Genomic DNA, 22,669 nt, shown 5'->3' on the forward strand with positions numbered 1-22,669 from the left:
ACACTTGACAGCAGAATCACAATATTATTAGTGAAGGTGATGGATGTTTAATGTTCCCATTTTTTGTTCAAACAAAGGAAGCTTGTCCATCTACAGCGTCTAAGTTAGACTGGGCTAGAGGGTATATTCTAAAGTATAACTGGTTAGCTGCTTTTACCAATGCAATTAGCATCACCATAAAAAGGGAGGAGGAGCCCACAAAATTAAAACAAGAAGCCCCACAGCTAACCCTGCCTACCTTCATTCACAGTGCTTATACTTAAACCGTGATGGGAAAAATGATTAAAAGCAGAGATGTGCTGCTGCTTTCAAACAATTTCACAACAATCCAGATGATACTTCTAGCCTCTGCTCATGCGGTACAATAGTGAATTAGGACAAGACACAGATTTGCTAATGTGCATTTAATCACCAAAGGACTGAAGATGTCTGGGTTTTTATTCTGTAATGTTTCTAAGACTGTGTCCATTAAATGCAAACAAAAAAGGAAGAGGTCTTGGCAGAACAGGAGAAGTGATGCACACTTGATGTTGAAAGCGCATTTAAATATTATTCATGGCATATAGCCTAGTCCATGCTCTGGCTGTAATGAAAAAGAAACACATTTAAAAAAAGATGTATTTTTCAGGTTTTATTACAGTCACTTTAAATACATATTTTTAAGGATCACTTTTATACCACTGCTGCAAGTACACAGTTCTGCAAGTATATCAGTTCTGAGATTTTAAATGCAATTTTGAACCCCAGCAGCTGTCAACTTTTGTGTATTACAGAAGTGGCCTGACTGCAGTGGATCCAAAAGTAATCCATTACAGCCTCCAACAGAAGCAGGTATGGAAGAGGTATACTTTCTGAAACCAGATAATCTATTCCTTAAGCTTTAGAGGAAAAGCAGTGGTGCGTACTTTTATTTTAGCACAACTGCAGATTAGACATGCTTCCAATTTAGGAACATGAAAAATCAAAATAAAAAGATTGAGAGAGCTTTTCTTCTAGCAAGCCTCACAGACTGGAAAACAGACTACTGCAGGCACACTCAAGGGTACCTGGACTATGACTGTATGCAATAATGGTTTCTGCAAGTTGCAGACATCAAACAAGAGGTCAGGATTTACATCCCCCAACCAATTAGTAATCGGTTACTTCCAAACTAGAAGAAAAAAAAAGGTCTAAGATACATCACCTGTTTCTATGGCTTGGGCTTCATTGGTCTTCCATTGCTCAGCTACATCATTTGCTAGTGGATCATCTGGATTGGGAGCGCTTAACAAAGCCTGGATTGATAGCAGAACTGTACGAATCTGCAAAGCTGGGGACCATTTATCTGAAGAGACATTTATAGCAGTATGAAACACCATAGAGAAATAGCAAGTTTTCCTCTCCCAGATTAAAAGGACAAGCAAGGTATTCTTTAAACAAATGAAATCTCTTTTTAGGGTTAATTTAAAAGTTTCTGTACTTAGTAAGATCAAAAGAAAGAAAACAAGGAAGCACCTACCTTTCAAAATATCTAAACATATTCTTCCCAGCTTGTCTACATTAGGATGATAAATTTTGGTCATGAAACGTACTTTAGGAGCTGCCATTGGATATTCTTCTGGAAGGAATAGTTCAAGTTTAAATGTCCCACCCTCAAAGGGGGAATCCTGTGGACCTGCAATGACCACATGAAAATAACGTGCGTTGCTTTCATCTGGCTCTGCTTTTATCCCAGGGACTGGCTCTGCCAGCAAGCGCTGGGTTTCCTAGAAGAAGAAGAAGAAGAGGCAATGTAACAAATAACCCATTTAAAAATAAATGACCTGTACAAACTATTTTAAAAACAACAAGTAAATATTCATTATGAGTGATTTGCCTACATCCACAGAAACAATGTTAGACAAACAGCTTGAAGTCAAAGAATATCCGCAGAAAAAAAGATGAGGATGTGGTAAACTGGTACGCACATCCTTCCAGATCCCTCAACTGCTGTAACAGTGCATGCTTCTATAGCACAAGGTAATAGATAACAATTAAGTTGCCCTCAAATTTCTTAACTTCTGATTAATCTACTGCCAAGCTGTTATTTTTTTCAATATACTTGAAAGCACTTCAGAGAATACCAAAAGCATTTCCCATTCTACCTTAAACAGAAAATCCTCTAAGTGAAAAGCCAAAGGGGTTAATCACCCACAGAAAGTGTTCAAGGTTTACTCTAACAAGAGTGGACTGGTTTATTAACCAATCCCTACCATTCTGTGGTTAAGATGAACATTTGTGCTGGAATCAGATCCAGCTTTGAAGAATTTAAAATAATCTGCTGCAATGCTAAAGGTGATTTTAAGGATGTTTTATATAGTTACACATATATATGCATAAATAGTTTCAGTGTGAGCACTCTCAGCCTACGTATAAGCATGTTTAAAGACACCCTAACAAACAGCAGGAGACAGGCAAGTTGTTTTGTAAGCAGCAAAATTAGGGAAGTCCGGTTTCCTATAGAGATTTGTATTCTATGCTGCACAATTCTGCTGCCTACAGCACCAAGCCTACCTCAGGCACCAGGCTGTGACCATAGCCAAGAGCTGCCCACATTCTGTCCATCCATCCCGCTAACGCACGATGCAGACAGACCCACCAAGTCCTGGTCATCTTTCCCTCTCCTCTGCTGTCAATCTTCACAAGTCTTATAGGCACCATTCTGCTCCTTCTTATAAAAAAGGACCTGATGCTGAAACAGGCAAAAGGACATCAGGCAGGGACAAGAAGCCCTGCAGAAGCCTCATTTCCTCAGGTAATTTTAGACCCATTTCCTGCTTTTCCTCTAGCTTGTTTTTACTATATAGTTAACTTTTTTCACCACGTTTCTGTGTTGGCTTTCACAAAGAAAAATGATCCTGTTTCTATTGATGTAAAATTGGAACCTGTAGGTGTAATATTAATTTATTATTCTAATTTTATAGCATATTTATTCTGTGTGTCTACAATAGTGCTAATACAAGCACAAAATAGACAGATTAGCTATAGTTGGCTTAATACAATCTGTGTATGGACTGTTACAACACTGGCATTTTGTAGAAATAAATTTGCAAAGCATTTAAGTGATATGGATGTCTTGATGCAGTTAAATAACACCTCAAGAGCAAAAAATAATCAAATACACAACATAAAGAAGTGAAGTCATAGCAATGACAAAATCCAGTTATTCATCTCAAAAATGTCAAGGTCCTACAAATCATAATATTGAAGTCATTACTATGTACATACGTAAACATAAAAATAAATTTATCTGGTCTAATTCCTCATTGTGACTACATATTGCCTATTTATCTGCACAGGCATTAGCTGCCAAGGCCAGTTATACACCTTACTGGAAGGCCATCCAAGTGTCATCTTAGAGCTGTCTACACTCCCTTCTGCAAGTATATTCTAAGTGACACACATAAATTTATAACGTACTCAAAATTTGTATTCTGCTATTTACTTGTACAGTAATTCTGTAGAAAAGCAGTTATAACGAATGCTTAAAGCTTTAGTTCAGTGGTATCAAAGTCAGTGAGTAAGAAACTATAGATTATCCCTGTAAATGCATAAAACATTCCCCATTTCTTTCAGGAAGTTTTCAGTATGAGTGCTACCACAGGTGAACGGGACAATCTAGATTTCCATTTATGAAGGACCATATACTTATTACAGCTTGGCAGTTTTGGCAGACGAAACTGTATCTTATGCCAAATACAAACTAACACAGTGAGCCAACTTGAAATTAAAGAAGACAGAACTTAACAAAAGACCCAATTTTTAAACTTCTTCCCAGCTGCTTCCACTTGGACTTTGCCAGATAGGCACTAGTAGGCAAATCATGGTTTTGGTTCTTATGGGCATGCTCAAATTTAAGTTTGTGGGGTTTTTTTAATATTAAAGATAACACATTTTAATAGCTGGGCTGATCTCAGCAGTCCCTAGCCCCCACTCAGTCACTCTGGTCCCCAGACTGCCTGCCTAGTTATGCCAGTATGCTCACTGTAGCCGTACTGGGCAGCCAGTCCTGGCTTAAAATAACCCAGAATCAGCAGTTCTCTGGCAGCAGCATCAGCACTTCTACCTGCCAGCGTAACTGCGGGAGCAACGCCTGGCTGCGAGCTGCACATTCTGCCACTAAAAACCATTTGTCAACAAACAATGAGAAAGCCCATGTATGAGAAAAACAGGGTTTTTTTAATTGAGGTACCACATTAAACTGAAGGGCCTATACCACTGCTAGTGTGTCCTCATGTTCAGATAGCCCTTTATGCCTCTGTATTACGTGGATGCAGTTATCTTGCTATGAAACACCACGGAAAAAGGGGAGTGCAAAGAAAAGCATTTATGCTGCATGCAGCTACACGAGTGCCGAGGCAACCCAGAACCCATACAGCCCGCTATGGAACATTAATATTAGATGAAAAGTGCTTTAAGCAAGCACGCCTCACTTCCTGCACTGTGTATGGAGCTCCACTGCTATCGGCACAATTGAAGCTGCTTTCAGACAGAGATGAGGAGGAATACTTGCAAGAAATCTGTCAGGGAATTGGTTGACACTCATCTTTCATACCCACCAGACTCTGATGCAGCCATCATGCCAAGAGAGCAAGCGCCAGGCTAAACTCCTCTGACACACACAAAATGATAGGTCACCTCCTGTGAACATACATCACTACCATTTTATGCAAAAGCTGAGAAACATCTTCAGTTCAGAAAAGGCATCTTTTTAAAACAGTTTAACATAGACAAGCTTGCTAGACTATGAAAAACACAAGAAAGATGCCATTTTTTAACAAAATGTGAAATGTTTGTACTTAAATACATCAACACCACCTGCTAAATTCTGACAGTAAAGGCAGCTTTTGCCCTTCAATTATGAAAAATTTATAATAATATCTTCAATATATTTGGGGAAACCATGGAAAAGGAACAGAAAGGGAGAAATGAATCAATAAGTTACATTTTAAGGTCTAAGCATATAAAATGCTTAAACATACAAGTAGGTCCAGTTCCAAAGTGGTATCAGGGACTTGACTTCCACATTTTACAGGAAGATGGCCAGTTAAAGACACGCTGATACTAAAATCTATTTGATTTGCCATAAGACTTGGAGAAATAAGTCATATTTGAGAGAAACAGTTGTCAGTACACAGGGCAACACTATACACCATGTCAGGAAACTGAACTACTTAAAGATTTGTTTTTAAGTGTATGTTACCAAAAAAAACAAAACCAAACCACCACCCTGTAAGTCACCCACAAGACAGTCACAAGATGCGGACTCAATCTACAAATAAGGAAATGTTTAACTACATATTGATCTTATTTTGTAATTTTATATTGCTTTCCCCAGAGGATGGTTACCCAATGAAAAACAGCCTCTCAAACATGTTTAAATAAATAACTTCTAATTAAACTTTTAACTTCCCAACTTTTTTAACTAATTAGGAAGATCAAACATACGCAATACTTCACAGTATCTTTTTAGGGAAAAATCTAACAGTTTTTTAGCTGAGGAAGTGAGTTTTATGCAATCTCTTACTTCTCCCTTTCTCCCCAAAACTGCCTTCGAACCCTTTGTCCAATTTCAACTTTTCTGTACATTTTGTACCTGTTTCTGGCTAAGAAAGAAACCAAGCTCAGTGCTACAGAAGACTATGAAGGACTCTGATATTACATGCTGTTTGGCCAGTTCGTTTCACCCAACTATGTACTATTCTTGTCTCTCAAAAACCCTGCTAGTAAGGACACAAAAAGGTGGGACATGCAAATATTAACATGCTAAAGAAGGACAAATTCACAGAAAACCATGGTTTACAGTTCTGCTGCTCACAAGAAATGTTTTTACAATAGAGCAGTTAATTTGTCTTCATGGGAATAAAAATTTCCAAATAGATGTTCCTTTCCAGTGTTTCTTATTAGCTTTCCTCTAGCAAACTGAAGTAAGTTTTACAGAAGAGATTTCAGGACATATTTTGAGCTCTAAAGCATTTAATGAAGTATCCCATGCTGCCATAGGCACTTTTTGCTATTTGTCATACTCTGCAATCTTTTTAGACTGAGATTTCTTCTGGCTCCTGCTTTTACTCCACTTTTTCCAATTCCAAGTTAATGTCATAATTTCCATTGACTAAAAGTAATTAATAAAACCAAAATGAAGATGCATGCCAGTCAGTACAAACAAAAAAAAAAACCAAAACACCACAACACTGCCATTCACAACTGGTTATGCCCCTCCCCCCTTTATCTTTCTTATTTTTAATTAAATAGTTAAAAAACACAGAAGTGTTGATGGTGTTTTGACAAGCAAAAGCAAAGCTCTTCTTACTAACACAGGTGGCCTGAAGTAGAGTGACAGATGATATGGATGGGACAGATGGTGTAGCTGACGTTCTGCATAGCTATTCTTCTATGAAGACATTAAATTGAAAACTAATTGTACCCAAGGAGGGAGAAACCCTCAACCTGTTTTTACAGTAACCTGTGAGGACAAGAGGCCTCAGGAAGACAGAGCACTGTGATCTTTAGAACACACAGAACAGGAGGTGGGGGTGAGGGTTTTCCATGTTGCCAAGACAGAGAAGCCACGCAAACACGAGAGATCCATTTGCAGAGGGGTATGTTTCATTCTTTGAGCTTTTGCTTGGTTATCATGCTTTCAGTGAAAGGAAAAAAGAAAAGTTACTGAAAAGCAGACATAACCACCAGGATTCTCCTCATTCGCACATCCAGAACAAGACAGAGGAAGTGACCTGAACAACCCAGAAGATGCTTCCATACAGACATGCACAAAAATCAATTGTTAGAGCACGTGGAGATATGAACAAGCATAAAAAGAAGGAATCCATTAGAAATATACTACTACTTTAATCACTTCCAGTCTTGCAGAAGAGTTTTTAAAAGCCTCAGGCTGCCAATGCCTCAGTCAAAACAACCAAAAAAAGTTTCTGTATGTTACATTTTTGGAAAACAAAAAGCTAGTTCAGAAGTCTTACTTGCTGCCAACAGAAAAGGCAGGATCAAACTGCGGCACATTGGCAAATAAATACAATCAGAAAATTCATGTATGCAAATATTTGAAAAAACAAACAAACAAACATTATTTCTTACATAGCAGAACCACTGCAGCTGAACTGAAATGTCTAAAGCTTCACCTGTCTGACAGAGGTCACTCCAGTAGTGAAAGAAGAAATTGTTGCACAGGATTAGACAATTTTTAAAGCTTCTTCATTGTTTTTTAGGAAGGAGTACTATGTTCTTTGCTTGGAAATGTTATTGCAATTCCATTCCCTGTACTATGGCAATAGTTAATGAACACAAATTTCACACTGCCTGCCAAGGCATGTGGCTAAAAAAAGTTAAGAACAAATCACTATCTATCACATACAAAATACAGGAACTTTAAGGCTACTGTATGAAGGCCACTAGAATTTAAGAAAGAAGCTTGCTTGCAAAATCAGCACAAATTAGCTCAAAGAAATCCAAGGTCCATGTCATCAGCCAAATTTGCTTTGCTTTGTAATTCAGCTGTCTTGCATGCTCAATTTCCTGACAGACACCCCAGTATTCTTATTTCATATTCAATATTACTGCTATACAGCTACCTTCAGTAAATAAAAAAACTCTGCATATTAAATGTACGAGTTACATACAGTAGTCTCTAGTGAGATGCTACAATTGAAGCATCTCACATCTTTTTGACAGAATCTAACACCATCTTCTGCTCTACACAGTCCTTAAATATCATCTGTGAAATCACCTGGTGAAATTCATAAAATCCATTAGATCAAAGGAAACTTAGAGAAATCCCAAGACCTTACAAAGCCTGAACGTTTTAAGCTGATAAATGAGCAGCCACTAGGGAAAGGAAGAAAAAAAAAAAGCTATGCTGAGTTTCCACTTCAGCCTATTATGCACCTTCACTTTTGCCTGTACAGCTGTCTCTCAATCTCATGGTGAAACATAACATGTAGTCAATCTGATAGGAAAAAAAAAAAAAAAAAAAAATTATGCAAGGGAGAAGCATCCCTGATGCAGTTCACCACATGTCCACACAAACAGCTGTGCCAACAAGAACAAGGGCGCAAACACATGCTGTCAAAAGGATGGGAGAACACACTGCTCCTTTTGGTGAAACGGATGGTTTAGTTGAGTTGAGATTGCAACGTTAATCACAGTGAGATACTAGTGTAACAGATTACTATTCTGTAACCAACCTAAAAAGGAAATGCAGAGGAGAGGAAGAAGCTTAACTAGAAAAGGAGGCTAATTCAGTTACAGATGGTAAACTGCTAAATCAAAGTCTTCAATCATCTATAAAAGTCTTAAACAAAGGCTCTGTGTATCTTCTTACTTGTTATAAAGTTACCTAGCAACCTTTTATAGTGTTGAGACTACAGAACAGCATCCTCATGACTAGCAGCATCACGCTACTACCTTAAAGAGAGCGGTAACACCATTAAGACTCTCAGAGGTCAACATAGCTGTGATAAAATTATTCTGAAACTTCAAAACAGAAAATATTAATAAGGCCTCTTCCATGAGGAGAAAATATGGAGGTCTTAGTGCTGTTAAATATTTAAAATGGCACAATACTACATCTTTATGCAGCATCTCAGGGGAACGATTCCTTGTATTTTCAGCAGCGCATCTACTAGCTCAATTTTCTATGCAGTAGTCAAGTAACTTACCTTTAGCATCACCTACTAAGATGGAGGTTACACCCCTAAAACTTTGTCAGGCCAAAGCAAGGTACAACCCCTCTCTAGTCTACTTCAGACAGTGAAAAAATCTAGGTAATATCCACCTTTACCTGTAGGTTCAACTAACCCTAAGTGGCTTTATTCTGAACAGATCAGGGAAGACAGATGATGGGTATCTTTGTCTTAATAAGACTTAATCTGCAACAGGAATTACAGCTCACAGCTGAACTCCGAGTGCTTATTGCTGTCCCCTTGCCAGAAATCACAATCCTGCAAATCTACTCAGAAAGTAAACCCTGTCAGCATTCCCAATTCAGCTCAGGAAAAGTGAACTCTCAACTCTCCTAACTAGATCTTTAACCCAAAAATGTTGACTGACAGCATACAAACTCTGCTGCCATCTAGCAGAGGACAGTAACTCCCAACAGAAACTGATGAACCGTTGGCTGTGGGTAAAAGCATCTTCCATCAGTACGAATTAATGAAACCTGCACATCTCTTGATAACGTTTCTTCCACAGGTGGTGCAAGCAAGGGTCTCCAAACATCTAGCTACACAACAAATTTCTTTGGTAGCCTTGGCCATTTATAAAATGAACAACAGAATGCAACGCTGCATGAACAGTCCCAAGATGGCCTAGAAGAAAGTTACTGGTAAAATGAAAGAGGCACCTAGATTGAAAGACAGACACATCAGCTTGCCTCACTTCTTTCGGACAAAAGACTTGTATCTGGTATGGTCTAATTTAACTGCATAACCACCTAGACATATATACGTACAGCGTGTAGGTGTCAAGGTGTTGGCAGCAGTGGGGCTCCAGGGGTGGCCTCTGTGGGAAGAGGCCAGGCGCTGTGCCATGCCAGACCCAGCCAGCTCCAACAGACATGGCACAGGGCATGGCTGAGCCCATCAGCCAAGCTGGTGGCTCATCTGGGAAAACGTACTTCAGAAAGGATAGAAAACATCACACAGAGAAGGGGGGTGGAGGGGGAGTGTGAGCAAAATTAGTGTGAACACCAAGGTCATAGAAGGAGGGTGAGGAGGTACTGCAGGCACCAGAACAGAGATTCCCTGTAGCCCATGAAGGACCAGAGTAGAGCAGACATCCATGCTGCAGCCCATGGAGAGGACCACACTGGAGCATAGGAAAAGCTTGAGATGGGGGGAACAGCAGAGAGGAGCTGTTATGGACTAACTACAAACCCCCATTCCCCATCCCCCTGCAACCATCAGGGACAGAGGAGGTAGAGGAATCAAGAGTGAAGGGCTGAAGTTGGGTGTGGGAAAAGGGGGGCAAAGGTGGTGTTTTAATTTTGTCTTTATTTCTTACCATCCAACCGTATTTTATTTGGCAATAAATTAATTCATTTTCCCCAAGTCAAGTTTGTTTTGTCCATGAAGGAAGTGATCTCTCTGTCTTTGTCTTGACCCATAAGCTTTTCCATCTTATTTTCTCCCCCTGCCTGGATGAGGTGGGGAGAGTGAGTAGCTGGGTGGAGAGCTGGCCAAGGTCAACCCACAACAGCATAAATCGCAAGGTGACTTTTAATGTGAAACACATTTGAACTGTTGTATCAAGAAGCACTTTTAGAGAGGAGAGCACTTTTTAGGATATGGTAGACAGTTTCAAACTCTGCAGATGATATTGCAAATTAGAGTTTTTCAAAAAAGAGATGACAGATGTAAAAAGAAAGCCACTAGCTCCATTTTCTGCTATAGCTGAAATGGTAACACTAATCACTTGGAGGGTACCACACATACCAATTTATGTGGGAGAAGGTGTGATGAGGAAAACGAGGTATCTTTCAGTTTAACTGATTGCTCATCAGCCTCTACAATATTTGCTTCCTGGAGAAGATCTGACATTTGCTGCCAAGCCCTCCAGGAAGATTCCTAAAGCAGAAGAAATTTCACTACCAACAGCAAAAAGCAAAGATTTTTTTTTTTTAAGTTACACCTAAGTTCCACTCTCAATGACTAAAAATTAGTGCAAGTCCTTTATCTCATTCTTCATTGGCTTCAGCTGTTGAGTTTACAATGGAGTCAAATTCCTTCCCCCCCCCATTTCAGCCTAGTTCTCAGTCCTTGATCAACTTCACTCCCATCTGTAACTACCTCCATCTTTTCCTTTCCTCACAAAATGCAAATGTTTGCCTGAATGGGCAGCTCTAACTTCTCAGCAGCAGTGCTAATTTGTACAGTCACCGTTCCATGCGGTCCAAGCATTTGCAAAGTCAAACAACAAATGAGATCACAGAAGTGATTTGGCTTAAGAAACAACCTTTACTACAGAAATCTGAGACAAATCAGTCCCTCAGTCCAAGTTTACCACAGCAGCATGAAAACTCTTGTGCCAGCACAGCCCAGGCTAAATCTGTTTATACAGTAAGGCTGCTCAACATGAACCACATGCTAATCACCTTGAGAACTTCTGGTTACTCTCACTGAACTAGGCAGTAACTTTTCTGCCTTGTGCTGGCTCTCTGCAAAAACCACAGACGAACACCACCAATGTTAGCATATCAATTCAGACTACATAGAACACACATTTGTTTCATATTTTTATTCTGATTGCAGGAAATGTTTGCCAACTACCAGTGCCATTATCTTCCAACTACCTTTAATAGTTTGGATTAATTTTGGAGTATGAAATAGAAACTAAAGGTTTTAGCTGCATATGGTGAAATTTAAAGCTGCATATCAGCACACAGACAAGTTATAATTACTTGCCAAATGGCAATTCTTTCCTGTTCTGTCAGAGTGGGATAAGGCGGGGGGGCGGGAGGTTGGAAATCACACTGATCTCCTTCACCAAGAACTGATAAATTGCACACAAGAAGGTAAACCACATGCATGGTTTTGCTTTGATTTTTGAGGGGGAGGCAGCAGAAGAAAGTGAAACATAGCAGTCAAAACCATCTTCTACATATAGGGAAAAAGCTGCCTCAGAAAACCACAAAGACTTAATTCAAAAACTTTTTATAACAGTACATCACATTTTGGCATAAATTTTTCTAGGGTCTATCAATTCACTTACTACAGTTATGTAAAGAACTGGCTATAACAACCAGCATGACTGAAAATAAATTGGCTACCTAAGCAGATGTCATACTGTCGGAGAGATTTCAGAATGTTTAGATTAAAACTGTATCACTGTAAAACAACTACACTGGAGAAAGTCTTCTGAAAACAATGTCTGCCTTTTAGGAAAAAAAAGATTAGCAATAAAGCCCGTTAGACTGTAAAGCAAAGGTCAAGCATCATAAATAGAAGGCTGCACTTGTGGTTTCCAGTAGCTGGCCTCCACACGAGTTCTTCTCTTCCTTGCCATATAATCCCTGAGCATCAGCATCCCACATGCCTCCGCTTCCTGGACTCGTTACAGGGCTAACCTCTCTGTACACTAATGCTTCCATCACCCTGCAGGTTCTCAGACCCCATCACCAGCCTCGACTGTATCTACCCCGCCAAACAGGCAAGAAAATGTTCTGAATGTCAACATGTCAAAGCCATAGTCTGTAAAAAAGAAAGAATAGAACAGTGGTACAGGAGACTTAGAAACCATTACCCAGTACTCAATCTATGAACAACCATCCAGCAACTTGAAACTACAGCTCTGCTAAGTGAGCACCCTAAACTCTGGATCACTTACAATCTTCCCTCACACACTTCTGGTTCTCCAGTTCCCATGACCACACAATTTTAACCACTGCAAAGTCACATATAGTGAGATGATAAAAACAAACATACTCCAGGTCGCCTTCTCAGATAAAAAATCCAGAATCTGCCCAACTCTTAGAAGACCATGCTGCCAAACAACTGTAACTTGAAGAGGGGCGTTTTTAACGTCAGCGTCACTTTCCCCTGAGAATGACCTCTTTCTCGAATTTTCCACAGCAGATTACAGGATTTTGGAACTGTGAAGCTGAGATCCTATGCAAATTCCTAGAGGATTATCTATGTACTAGCACAGATCAGGCTTTTCATGGTGCATCTCCAGCTATAGTAAAGTGAGGCATAAGTAAATTCACCAAGCTAATAGTGTAAACCATTCCCGCGGTTATACTGATGGAGCACATTTGCATTAGTCCTGCATTAATATACAGTGCAGAGTCAACTATCAAAGTGTGGCTAAAGCAAACAATAATTCATACAGAGCTTCTGCCCAAATGCCATCTGTATTGGGTTTGCGTGGCAAGGTTTTGGTAGCAGAGGTGCTGCAGGGGTGGCTTCTGTGAGAAGCTGCTAGAAGCTTCCCCTGCGTCTGACAAGAAACACTGCCAGCCAGCTCTAAGATGGACCCACAAGCAATGGTGGTAGCACCTCTGGGATAACAGAGTTAAGAAGGGGAAAAAAACAGTGCAACACCAGCAGCAGTCAGAAGAGAGAGGAGTGAGAATGTGAGAGCAACAGCTCTGCAGACACCAAGGTCAAGGAAGAATGAGGGGGAGGAGGTGCTCCAGGCACTGGAGCAGAGACTCCCCCGCAGCCTGTGGTGAAGACCACAGTGAGTCCGGCTGTCCCCCTGCAGCCCATGGAGCTCCACAGTGGAGCAGATACCCACCTGCAGCCCATGAAGGACCCCACACCAGAGTTGGAGGATGTCCAAAAGAGGCTGTGACCACATGGGAGGCCCACACTGGAGCAGGTTTGCTGGCAGGACTTACAACCCTGCAGGGGAACCACATTGGAGCAGCCTGTTCCTGAAGGACTACACCCTGTAGAAGGGACCCAGGCTGGAGCAGTTCATGAAGAACTGCAGCCCGTGGGAAGGACTCGTGTTGGAGAAGTTTGTGGAGGACCGTCTCCCATGGGAGGGACCCCACGCTGGAGCAAAGCAAGAGTATGAGGAGTCCTGTCCCTGAGGGGAAGGAGCAGCAGAGACAGCATGTGATGAACTGACCACAATCCCCATTCTCCATCCCCCTGTGCCACTAGGAGTGAAGTTAAGCCCAGGCAAAACAGAAGGCAGGGGGGGAAAGTCTTTTTAAGATTTGGGGTTTATTTTCTCATTATCCTATTCTGATTTTGATTGGTAATAAATGAAACTAATTTCCTCAAGTCAAGTCTGTTTTGCCCGTGGCAGTAATTGCTGAATGATCTCCCTGTCCTTACCTTGACCCATAAGCCTTTTGTTGTATTTTCTCTCCCCTGGCCAGCTGAGGAGGGGACTGATAGAGCTGCTTTGGTGGGCACCTGGTGTCCAGCCAGGGCATGCTGGTTTTGGTCGGGACTGAGTTAGTTTTCTCCACAGAAGTTATGAGGCTATGTTTTGGGTTTGTGCTGAAAACAGTGTTGTTAATACAGAGATGTTTTCATTAGTGCTGAGCAGCGCTCACGCAGAGTGAAGGCCTTTTCTGCTCCTCACACCGCCCCACCAGCAAGTAGGCTGAGAGTGCACAAGGAGCTGGGAGGGGACACAGCTGAGACAGCTGACCCCAAATGACTTAAAGGGATATTCCATACCATATGACATCATGCTCAGTATATAAAGCTGGGGAAAGAAGAAGGAGGAAGCGGGGGGCATTCGGAGTGATGGCATTTAGGGAAGTGACTGTGCCACTGTACTCGGCACTGGTGAGGCTGCACCTTGAATACTGTGTTCAGTTTTGGGACCCTCACTATAAGAAGGATGCTGAGGTGCTGGAGCGTGCCCAAAGAAGGGCAACGAAGCTGGTGAGGGGTCTGGAGCACAAGTCTTATGGGGAGTGGCTGAGGGAACTGGGGTTGTTTAGTCTGGAGAAGAGGAGGCTGAGGGGAGACCTTATTGCTCTCTACAACTACCTGAAAGGGTGTTGTGGCAACGAGGGTGTTGGGTCTCTTCTCCCAAGTAACTAGTGATAGGATGAGAGGAAATGGCCTCAAGTTGCACCAGAGGAGGTTTAGATTGGATATTAGGAAAAATTTCTTCACCGAGAGGGTGGTCAAGCATTGGAAGAGGCTGCCCAGGGACGTGGTGGCGTCACCATCTCTGGAAGTGTTCAAAAAACGTGTGGATGTGGCGCTTCAGGACATGGTGGTGCTGGGTTAATGGTTGGACTTGATGATGTTGAAGGTCCTTTCCAACCTTAGTGATTTGTCTTCCCAAGCATGATGTGATTACGTGTGATGGAGCCCTGCTGTCCTGGAGATGGCTGAACACCTGCCTGCCCATGGGGAGTAGTGAAGGAATTCCTTGTTTTACTTCACTTGTGTGCATTGCTTTTGCTTTGCCTATTAAACTGTCTTTGTCTCAATCCATGAGTTTCCTTACTTTTACCCTTCTGATTCTCTCCCCTATCCCACCAGGGCGGAGTGCGTGAGTGGCTGTGTGGTGTTTGGTTGCCAGCTGTGGTTAAATCACAACACAGGGTCAACCCACCACACCATCTATGCAAAAATTGCCCCTTGCTTCTCACTATTAACCCACCAGTCACATGTGACTATGAAAATGTCTTTTTTAGACTGTTACACAAAACAAATTTTGATGATACAATGATAGCCATGTAAACATAACAGACAAGTACAGTATAAAACAACTGCATGCAAAGCAATAAAAAAAAATAAGATTTTTGCCTCTAGTTGGACTATTCGCTGTTTTTTTCCTCAGTTTTTATTCTCTAGTGTCTATTGAAAGCTTCTTTAAGGAAAAGGCTGTGGGAAAGTTTTCAGTGTCCTCTTTATTAAGGCTCCATGTTTTCCTTTTAAAACTGGTACCTTGGTCTAACTTGAAAGGTTTCTTATCTTCTGGGCCTGAGCTTCATTCTCAGGCCCCCTCCCACACCTCCACAAAAGATACCAAACTTCAGGCTTCCAATACCTGCCTGTACACCCCTCCCACTATCACAGCCAGCCTATGCTATACTAGTCACCTGGCAAAAAGACTCAGAGAGGGTCACAAAGTAGCATGTGTATTATCTTCCTACACTGGTGAGGGGGTGGTTTTAAGAAGAACAGTACAAAAACCCCTCTGAAAATTCACGAAATTTTCACCATTCTGTCAAATTTGAAGTTATTCACAAGATTCAAACAAGCATAACAAGAGGCGAAAAGACATTACAAAGACAAAAGATACAGCTTCTCTGACAAATGCCAAGGAACAGCACTCTCCAGAAGTAATGTGTCCTATGCCAGTCCACCATCCAAGCAAATGCAAAATACCACAAAAAGGTATTAAGTTTACCTCCAGCCTTTTTTTAGTTTGTTTATCCAGGAAATTTAAAAGTGGCCAGAAATGTCTGAGAAATCAAAAAGTAATGGCCACTTAAATTTTCATGTGGAGACAGATGTCCATGCCCCAGAAGCCCATAGCTTCCAAGACAAAGTGAGAACCTTCATGTTGGCTGCCAGTAATAATGTTTAAGACCTTCTAGAAAGTTTCAGAAGTTGCAGACTAAATACCTGATTTATATTTTAAAAAACATATAAACCTTATAGATTATAGCTTAACATACAAAGCTTAAAGATTATACTGGCCTCTAATACCAAACACTGTAGATGCCTATCACCACATACACCATGAGAATCCCCATAAAACCTCCCAGAAATTTTTACAGCATTTTATAACTCATCAGTCCAAATGTTACCCAGATTCTCAAAAAATACTGCAAGCAGGAGCTCACTGGCAGGAATGTGGAAATAGCTTCTCACAGTAAACAGCAAGGAAGCAGTATCTCAAACAACCACCACGCTACCACGCAGAGGAGGAAATCAAAGCCTCAGCAATTTAACACTGATAAATTCATTAATAAAAAAAATTGAAGGAATCTCAGATACTGCTTCAGATGGTTTACCTCATGATATGAGCACTTGCAGTGATTGTAACAGAAGTGCTACTAACAATTGGTTACACAGTTAACACATAGACCTGGACATCAAATTATGAACGATGAGATCACTGCAGCAGTGAAAATAGCAGAAAACACATTTGAAAAGATGACACGAGGCAGCATTGCCCATCCCATTCAGATATAGTGACTGCACTTGATACAGCAATGAAGTGGTTTGAATGTCAGCCAAAAAAAAAAAAAAAAAAAAAAAATCAGATGCAATTCAACTCCTCACTCAACTGGAGCTACGTGACTTTGCAACACTGGAGAGAATTGGTGTAATAAGTGCTTGAAAGTAAAAATCGCTGGGCTTATTTATTGTGTATATTGCAAAGGCTCACTTTCTAATACTGTGCAGTAGGAAAAAAGTTTACAGCATCAAACACACATCTGTGTAACTGTGCTGCACCACAGCTTTATTTCATCTTACATTAATAGATTTTTCTTGTCAAGGTGATTCTCAGAGGACCCTTGGTTTTGGACTATTGAAGAAAATAAAAAATACCTCTTCTCTATTCACAAGACCGAAGGTTTTCCAATTCCAAATATATCTTTAAAGATTCAAAACTATATCATCATTTTCTACTTACCATTCGTGATGTGCTAACACTGTCGTAACTCTAAAGCAAGTCATCTCTTGAGCTTACAGATCACCCCCCACCCTTGTTTAAAGTCTGTGTTTAAGCAATCTGCGGACAGCAAACCAGGACTAATTCTGTATCTTCTGTAACAACTGCTTTGCAGCATCTATACTGTCACCTTTTAATTGAATTTGGGGAAAGTATTGGAAATATAAATAGAGCTCACTGCTGAGACAGGGAAGGCTACTGCTCTCCTACTGGGCTAGATGACAGCCTGCACATAGCAAAGCAGCAGGCTGAAGAGTACAGGGCCGCTAGTCAACCTGAGAGCCAGGCCATCTGCCAGCAGTCGGTCAAGACAAGGAACGCCAACTGCATTTCGAGCAGTTAGCTAGATTCTGTGCTTCATTACAGTCCAAATACACACTCCTATTCCAAATCAGCCACCTCCTCAGAGGACAACACAAAGGGTGCATATGGATCAAAGGGAGAAGGTCTTTTCCTAACAGTAACCTAAACCATTTATTTATCACAAAATTTATTACTGTGCATAAAGAAAATCAAATCTTCTTGTTATTGGAGTTTTTTCACCTTTCTACCGCTCTTTCCTTTCTACTCTCTCTCCCCCCTCCCCCATTTCCTTTACCTGATCTTTCAAATTCTCACTAGTAGCAAAGCTCACTCTCTCCCCTCCCTCTAAGGCAACTAGCAATAGGAAATTTAACACTAACATCAAGATTGGCAGGACAGAAGAGGTCAAAACAATTCTCACTCAAGAATCCTGAAGGCGCAAGCAGGCATATTTCTTGGTCTGCACCTCTGCAGCTGCAATATTTCAAAATATGACTTTGCACATTTTTGAGGCTGTAATAACTAGTCAGATTCAAGTCCTGGACAGTATGCACATCTGACAACGCATGCACAGCACAGGAGCTAAAGAACTAGTCTTCTAACACATGCAATCTGAGATTTAAAAGCTCTTGACTTCTGCAAACAACTTCTATGCACAACCCACCGTACACACCACCCTGTAATAGATAATAAACCCCAAAACTCTGAGGGAGATCCTCTGGAGGAAATACAGAGTTTCTAGGACTCTCTTCTGCTGCACTCCACCTCACCTCTCCAGGAAGAAAAGAAACATTCCCATGCCATCACACATCTTTGAAGTGAGTCAAGGTTGCTCCAGGTTTTTTCTAGAAAAGCATGAAGAAACCAAAAGCACCAAGAAGGAAATTTATGCACCAGCTCACAAGTGGGTGCACTTCTTGGTTGTATTCAGGGGAGACAATTCCCTATGGACACCAGCTTCATGACTGAGCTCTTGCCACAACTCTATGATGAATACCAGTTCCACTGTATTATGAATCAGTGTTCCCTCTCACACATGAAAACTATTCAGCTTTGCATGCTGTGCACTAAGGCAGCTGGATGAGTGTCAAACTTATTCTGTAAGATTTGTCTTCATTATTTTTACTACTTGCAATTCTGAGCTGTAATCATAGTTTACTCTATTTCACCCAAGATTAACGCTACTCCTGCCTTATTTTTACCTATCTCCTCTATCACCTGTTAGATAACTTGACTTTTTACAGAAAATCTGGTTATATTTTTTTCACCTGCTATTTAACGTTCTACTCAGGCGTTTTACAATGGTTGCCAACATTGCGTGCTCAACCAAGAGAGTTTCACAGCATTATAAATTGTTTGTGACATTCATTCACTTCAATAAGTAACGAAGGTGCCATCATTTCCAATGAAGGCTAACAAACCTCACTGGAATCACTTAGTAACTTTTCTAAAGGCAGTGATCGCCCACTTGAGGGGTTCCATTCATATCACTGCAAAGCGAGCGGGAGTTAGCAGACCGGCACGAACATCCACGCCAGCTACAAGATCAAGCAACTTTTCGATAGCTTGCAACACAGCTACCTATGTCTCTGTTGAGTGACTCCAGATCATTCAAGTCTTAAACTGAAACTGCACTCGGAGGGTCAGCTGAAAGTACCCCAAAGTTGAGAGCCCTTACAAAGCTCGGTAAATGAAAATCGAAGCAAGACACTGAACCGCCAGCACGAACACGTTAATATGGTAAGGGCCGACAGCTCGGAGCATACGTAGCAGTAACCAGGCTGGCCTAGCATGTACCACTACGGATGCACAGTGTTTTTAACGCCTCGCTGTATTTTGTCCCTCCTGGCACAGCAGAAGGGACTCCACCACCACGCCGCCGCCGCGCTCCCCCAGCCCAAAGACGGCGAAAGCTGCGCCGGGGAGCCAGGGACGGGCCGGGCGCCGTGCGGCCGGCAGAAAGGGGTGGGGGTGCGCCCGGTGCCTTTCGGGCTCCAGGCCCCGGCAGGGGCGCGCAGGCACCCGGCGGACAGCAGCACCGAGGGCCGTGAGGCACTGCCGCCGCACGGGCGGTTACCGTGATAGGCATGTACCCGCTCCCGCCCACCGCCCCCGGCCCGCCAGGAGGGCCCAGCCGCTCCCGGCCGCCCGCGCACGCCGCCGCCGGGCCCGGGAGCCCCCGCGGGCGGCCGCGCAGCCGCCGACAGCGGCAGCGGGAAGCGGTGAGGGGAACGCCAGGTCCGGCACGGCGCCCCCACCCCTATTGGCTCCCGCGGCGGCCAGGCCCGGCAGGGGCATGGGGAGGCCTGGGAGCCGCCCTGCCCCGCGCGGCCCGGTTCCCGGGCACCGGAAGCGGCGCCTGGCCTAGCCCTGCCCGCCGCGCGGGACCGGGAGCGGGCCCGGCCACCCCTCAAGCCCCCCACGCGGCGCGGCAGCGGAGAGGGCGGGGTACCTTGATGATCCTGCGGGGCAGCCCGGCCATCTTGTCTCGTCGGGGTGCAGGCTCGCGGGCTCGCCTCCGCTCGGGGCTCGCGCACAGCCGGAAGTAGTCCGCACCGCGCTTCCGGTGGCACCGCCCTCGGCGCGGGACGCTGGGCAATGTAGGCCGCACCCGCCCGCCCTGCCGCCGGACGGCCGCTCCCGCCGCGGGGCGCTCTGCGGGCAGGGCGGCCCCCTCGGCTGAAAGGCGGTCTCTGGGCTGTCCGTGGGCACGAGCGCGGCAGAGGGGGCCGCGAGGCGGCAGGAGGGCCGGGGCGTGCCGCCGCCCGCACCGCCCTCCGCCTGAGGCCGCGCCGCCCCGGCGTCGGGTGGCGGGGCGAAGCTACCGCCTCTCCTCACAAGCCGGCGGGTTGCCCCAAGTCCTGCAGGAGAAGCGGGCAGCGGCCTCCTAGGCCACCGCGGTTCGAGCTGGCAGAGCCCAGCTGCCGGCGCTGCTTACGGTGCCTCCGATGCACCCCCTCCGTGATTCGCACCGGCTACCTGCAAAGGCAGGAGAAGCCCGTTTGTGATAAGCGTGTGGGGTCATCAGTCAACACGGACAGAATAAGGATTTCATCGGTGTCTCCTGTGCACTGTAATGCTACAACGTGTACCATTTCCTGATTTTGGGCAGTGTGAATGTCACTAAATCTGTCACAAAGATATCTTAGAACATCTTTGTCTTAATAACACCTGGTTAGTGAACCTCCTTTTTTAGCAGAAAGGGAAATATTGTAGAAGTTATGGTATAATTATCACAAGCATCCTAGGGCACTACTGCAGCTGCATAGTAAAAGTAACGTCTAGCACCGTGTATCATTATTGATGGGAAATAAAAGCACAGAAAGATGAAGTGATGTACCATAGGTTACCAAGCAGGCTAGCAGCACAGCCAGGAATAGGACCCTGTTTACATGTTTCACTGTCAAGTGTTTTCTCTTAGTTTACAAACAGAACTTCTAGATGATCTGCATAATTTCTAGATGATCTTGTAGAGTGGAAAGTTCTCTGACACTGTCAAATATGGACTGTGTAATCGCTGAAACACTCCTATCACAGACACTACAAACATGTTCCATATCAGAAAATTTAAGCATAAGTATTATTACATGATGGTTACAATAACATGAACCATGTGTCAGAAGAGTGGTGTGCCTCCTTACTTCACCCTCCCTATAATACTTCCCCAAAACTTACCTAGTTTTCCTTTTCTATCCTTCTCACTAAGTCATTGGCACTATAGAAGGCAACTAACAAGTACTGAGTTGCTCTGCACTATTTGATATCCCCAGCTACTCAAGACACCAGTAATTTCAAACTTCATGTCAGTTCATGAAAACCTGTAATCTCTGTGAACTCTTGTGTACATCCTCAGTCCTTTAAGCACTTGTCCTGGTTTCAGACAGGGTAGAGTTAATTTTCTTCATAGAAGCTAGTGTGAGGCCATGTTTTGGATTTGGGATGAGAAAATGTTGATAACATGCTGATGTTTTGAGTTGTTGCTGTCAAGGACAGTCCAGCTTCTCGTGCTGGCCTGCCAGCAAGAAGGCTGGGAGTGCTCGGGGAGCTGGGAGGGGACACAGCCAGGACAGCTGACCCAGGCTGGCCAAAAGGATATTCCATCCCATATGACATCATGCTCAGTATATAAAGCTGGGATGAAGAAGGAAGGGGGGGACATTTGGAGCAATGGTGTCTGTCTTCACAAGAAACCATTACATGTGATGCAGCCCTGCTTCCCTGGAGATGGCTGAACACCTGCCTGCCCGTGGGAAGTGGTGAATGAACTCCTTGTTTTGCTTTGCTTGCATGTGTGGCTTTTGCTTTACCTATGAAACTGTCTTTATCTCAAACCATGAATTTCCTCACTTTTACTCTTCCGATTCTCTCCCCCATCCCACCGTGGGGGAGTGAGCAAGAGGTTGCGTGGGGCTTAGTTGCTGGCGGGGTCTAAACCACGGCAGCATTCAATTTCTCTCCTAACTTGATGGGTGTAACTTTCTCTGAAGTAGTCAAATCAGCAGTGAAGTGATGTACACCAAGAGAAGTGCACAGAAACATATTTGCAGAATTGAGGCTTAAAGCATTCATCAGTAACACCCCCTTACTCTGCAGTGGAGGCGGATGAGTTCATTTGCCTACATTAGCATGTGAAATGTCCGTGTTTAGATGTGGTCCTTCAGCAAAATCTGGTCTTGCTAGTTACACACAGAACTATTCTTTAATCATGGAGTTTTCTTTTAACTTAATTATTACAATCTCTTGCTATTACTAAACAAGACTGAGTAGACACTTTTTTATACTTGGCACCTTCACAGCACTTACCATCTAACCTAAAAAGGTGAAATGCAGTTCTCTAGAAAAAGAAGTTGTAAGGTAGAGAAAAACCCTTCTAAGATAATGTGTTATCAGCTGCGTGTTAGCCTGTTTTTTTCCTATCTTCACAGATACTGAAGTAGCTATAGCACATCTGGCAACTTAGAATAAACAATTATAATCTGGGCTCTCCTAAGGATGCACAGTGTCATATTGTTTGATTCTGCTGGCAGCAGTCTCAGTGATTTACTAGTTGGGTGCTTTTGGTTGTTTGGGGTTTTTTTTTCAGCTAGGTGAGTTCAGATGCAGAGATGTGAAGCCTCTTCCAAAAAACTACAGCACAGTTTGCCACCCTTCTGCAGGAACAAATTGTCTAAATGAAAAGTACAGTATTTGAGATGTTCTTTGTACAAGCAAATGTAAACCTCAC

General features: G+C 43.0%; 1 protein-coding gene across 1 annotated transcript; it reads right to left on the reverse strand.

The window, feature by feature from the left end:
• Positions 1-542: 542 nt before the first annotated feature.
• Positions 543-19,927, reverse strand: UBE2N (ubiquitin conjugating enzyme E2 N; the record flags this gene model as incomplete). The annotated part of the gene is made up of 4 exons (XM_082001446.1): positions 543-583; positions 1,184-1,324; positions 1,499-1,745; positions 19,898-19,927. 4 exons carry the CDS (start codon positions 19,925-19,927, stop codon positions 543-545), a joined length of 459 nt encoding a protein of 152 aa, XP_081857572.1.
• Positions 19,928-22,669: the final 2,742 nt, after the last annotated feature.

Source organism: Phaethon aethereus (assembly GCF_964289735.1).
Source record: "Phaethon aethereus genome assembly, chromosome: 1".
In the NCBI taxonomy this organism is placed as follows: domain Eukaryota; kingdom Metazoa; phylum Chordata; class Aves; order Phaethontiformes; family Phaethontidae; genus Phaethon; species Phaethon aethereus.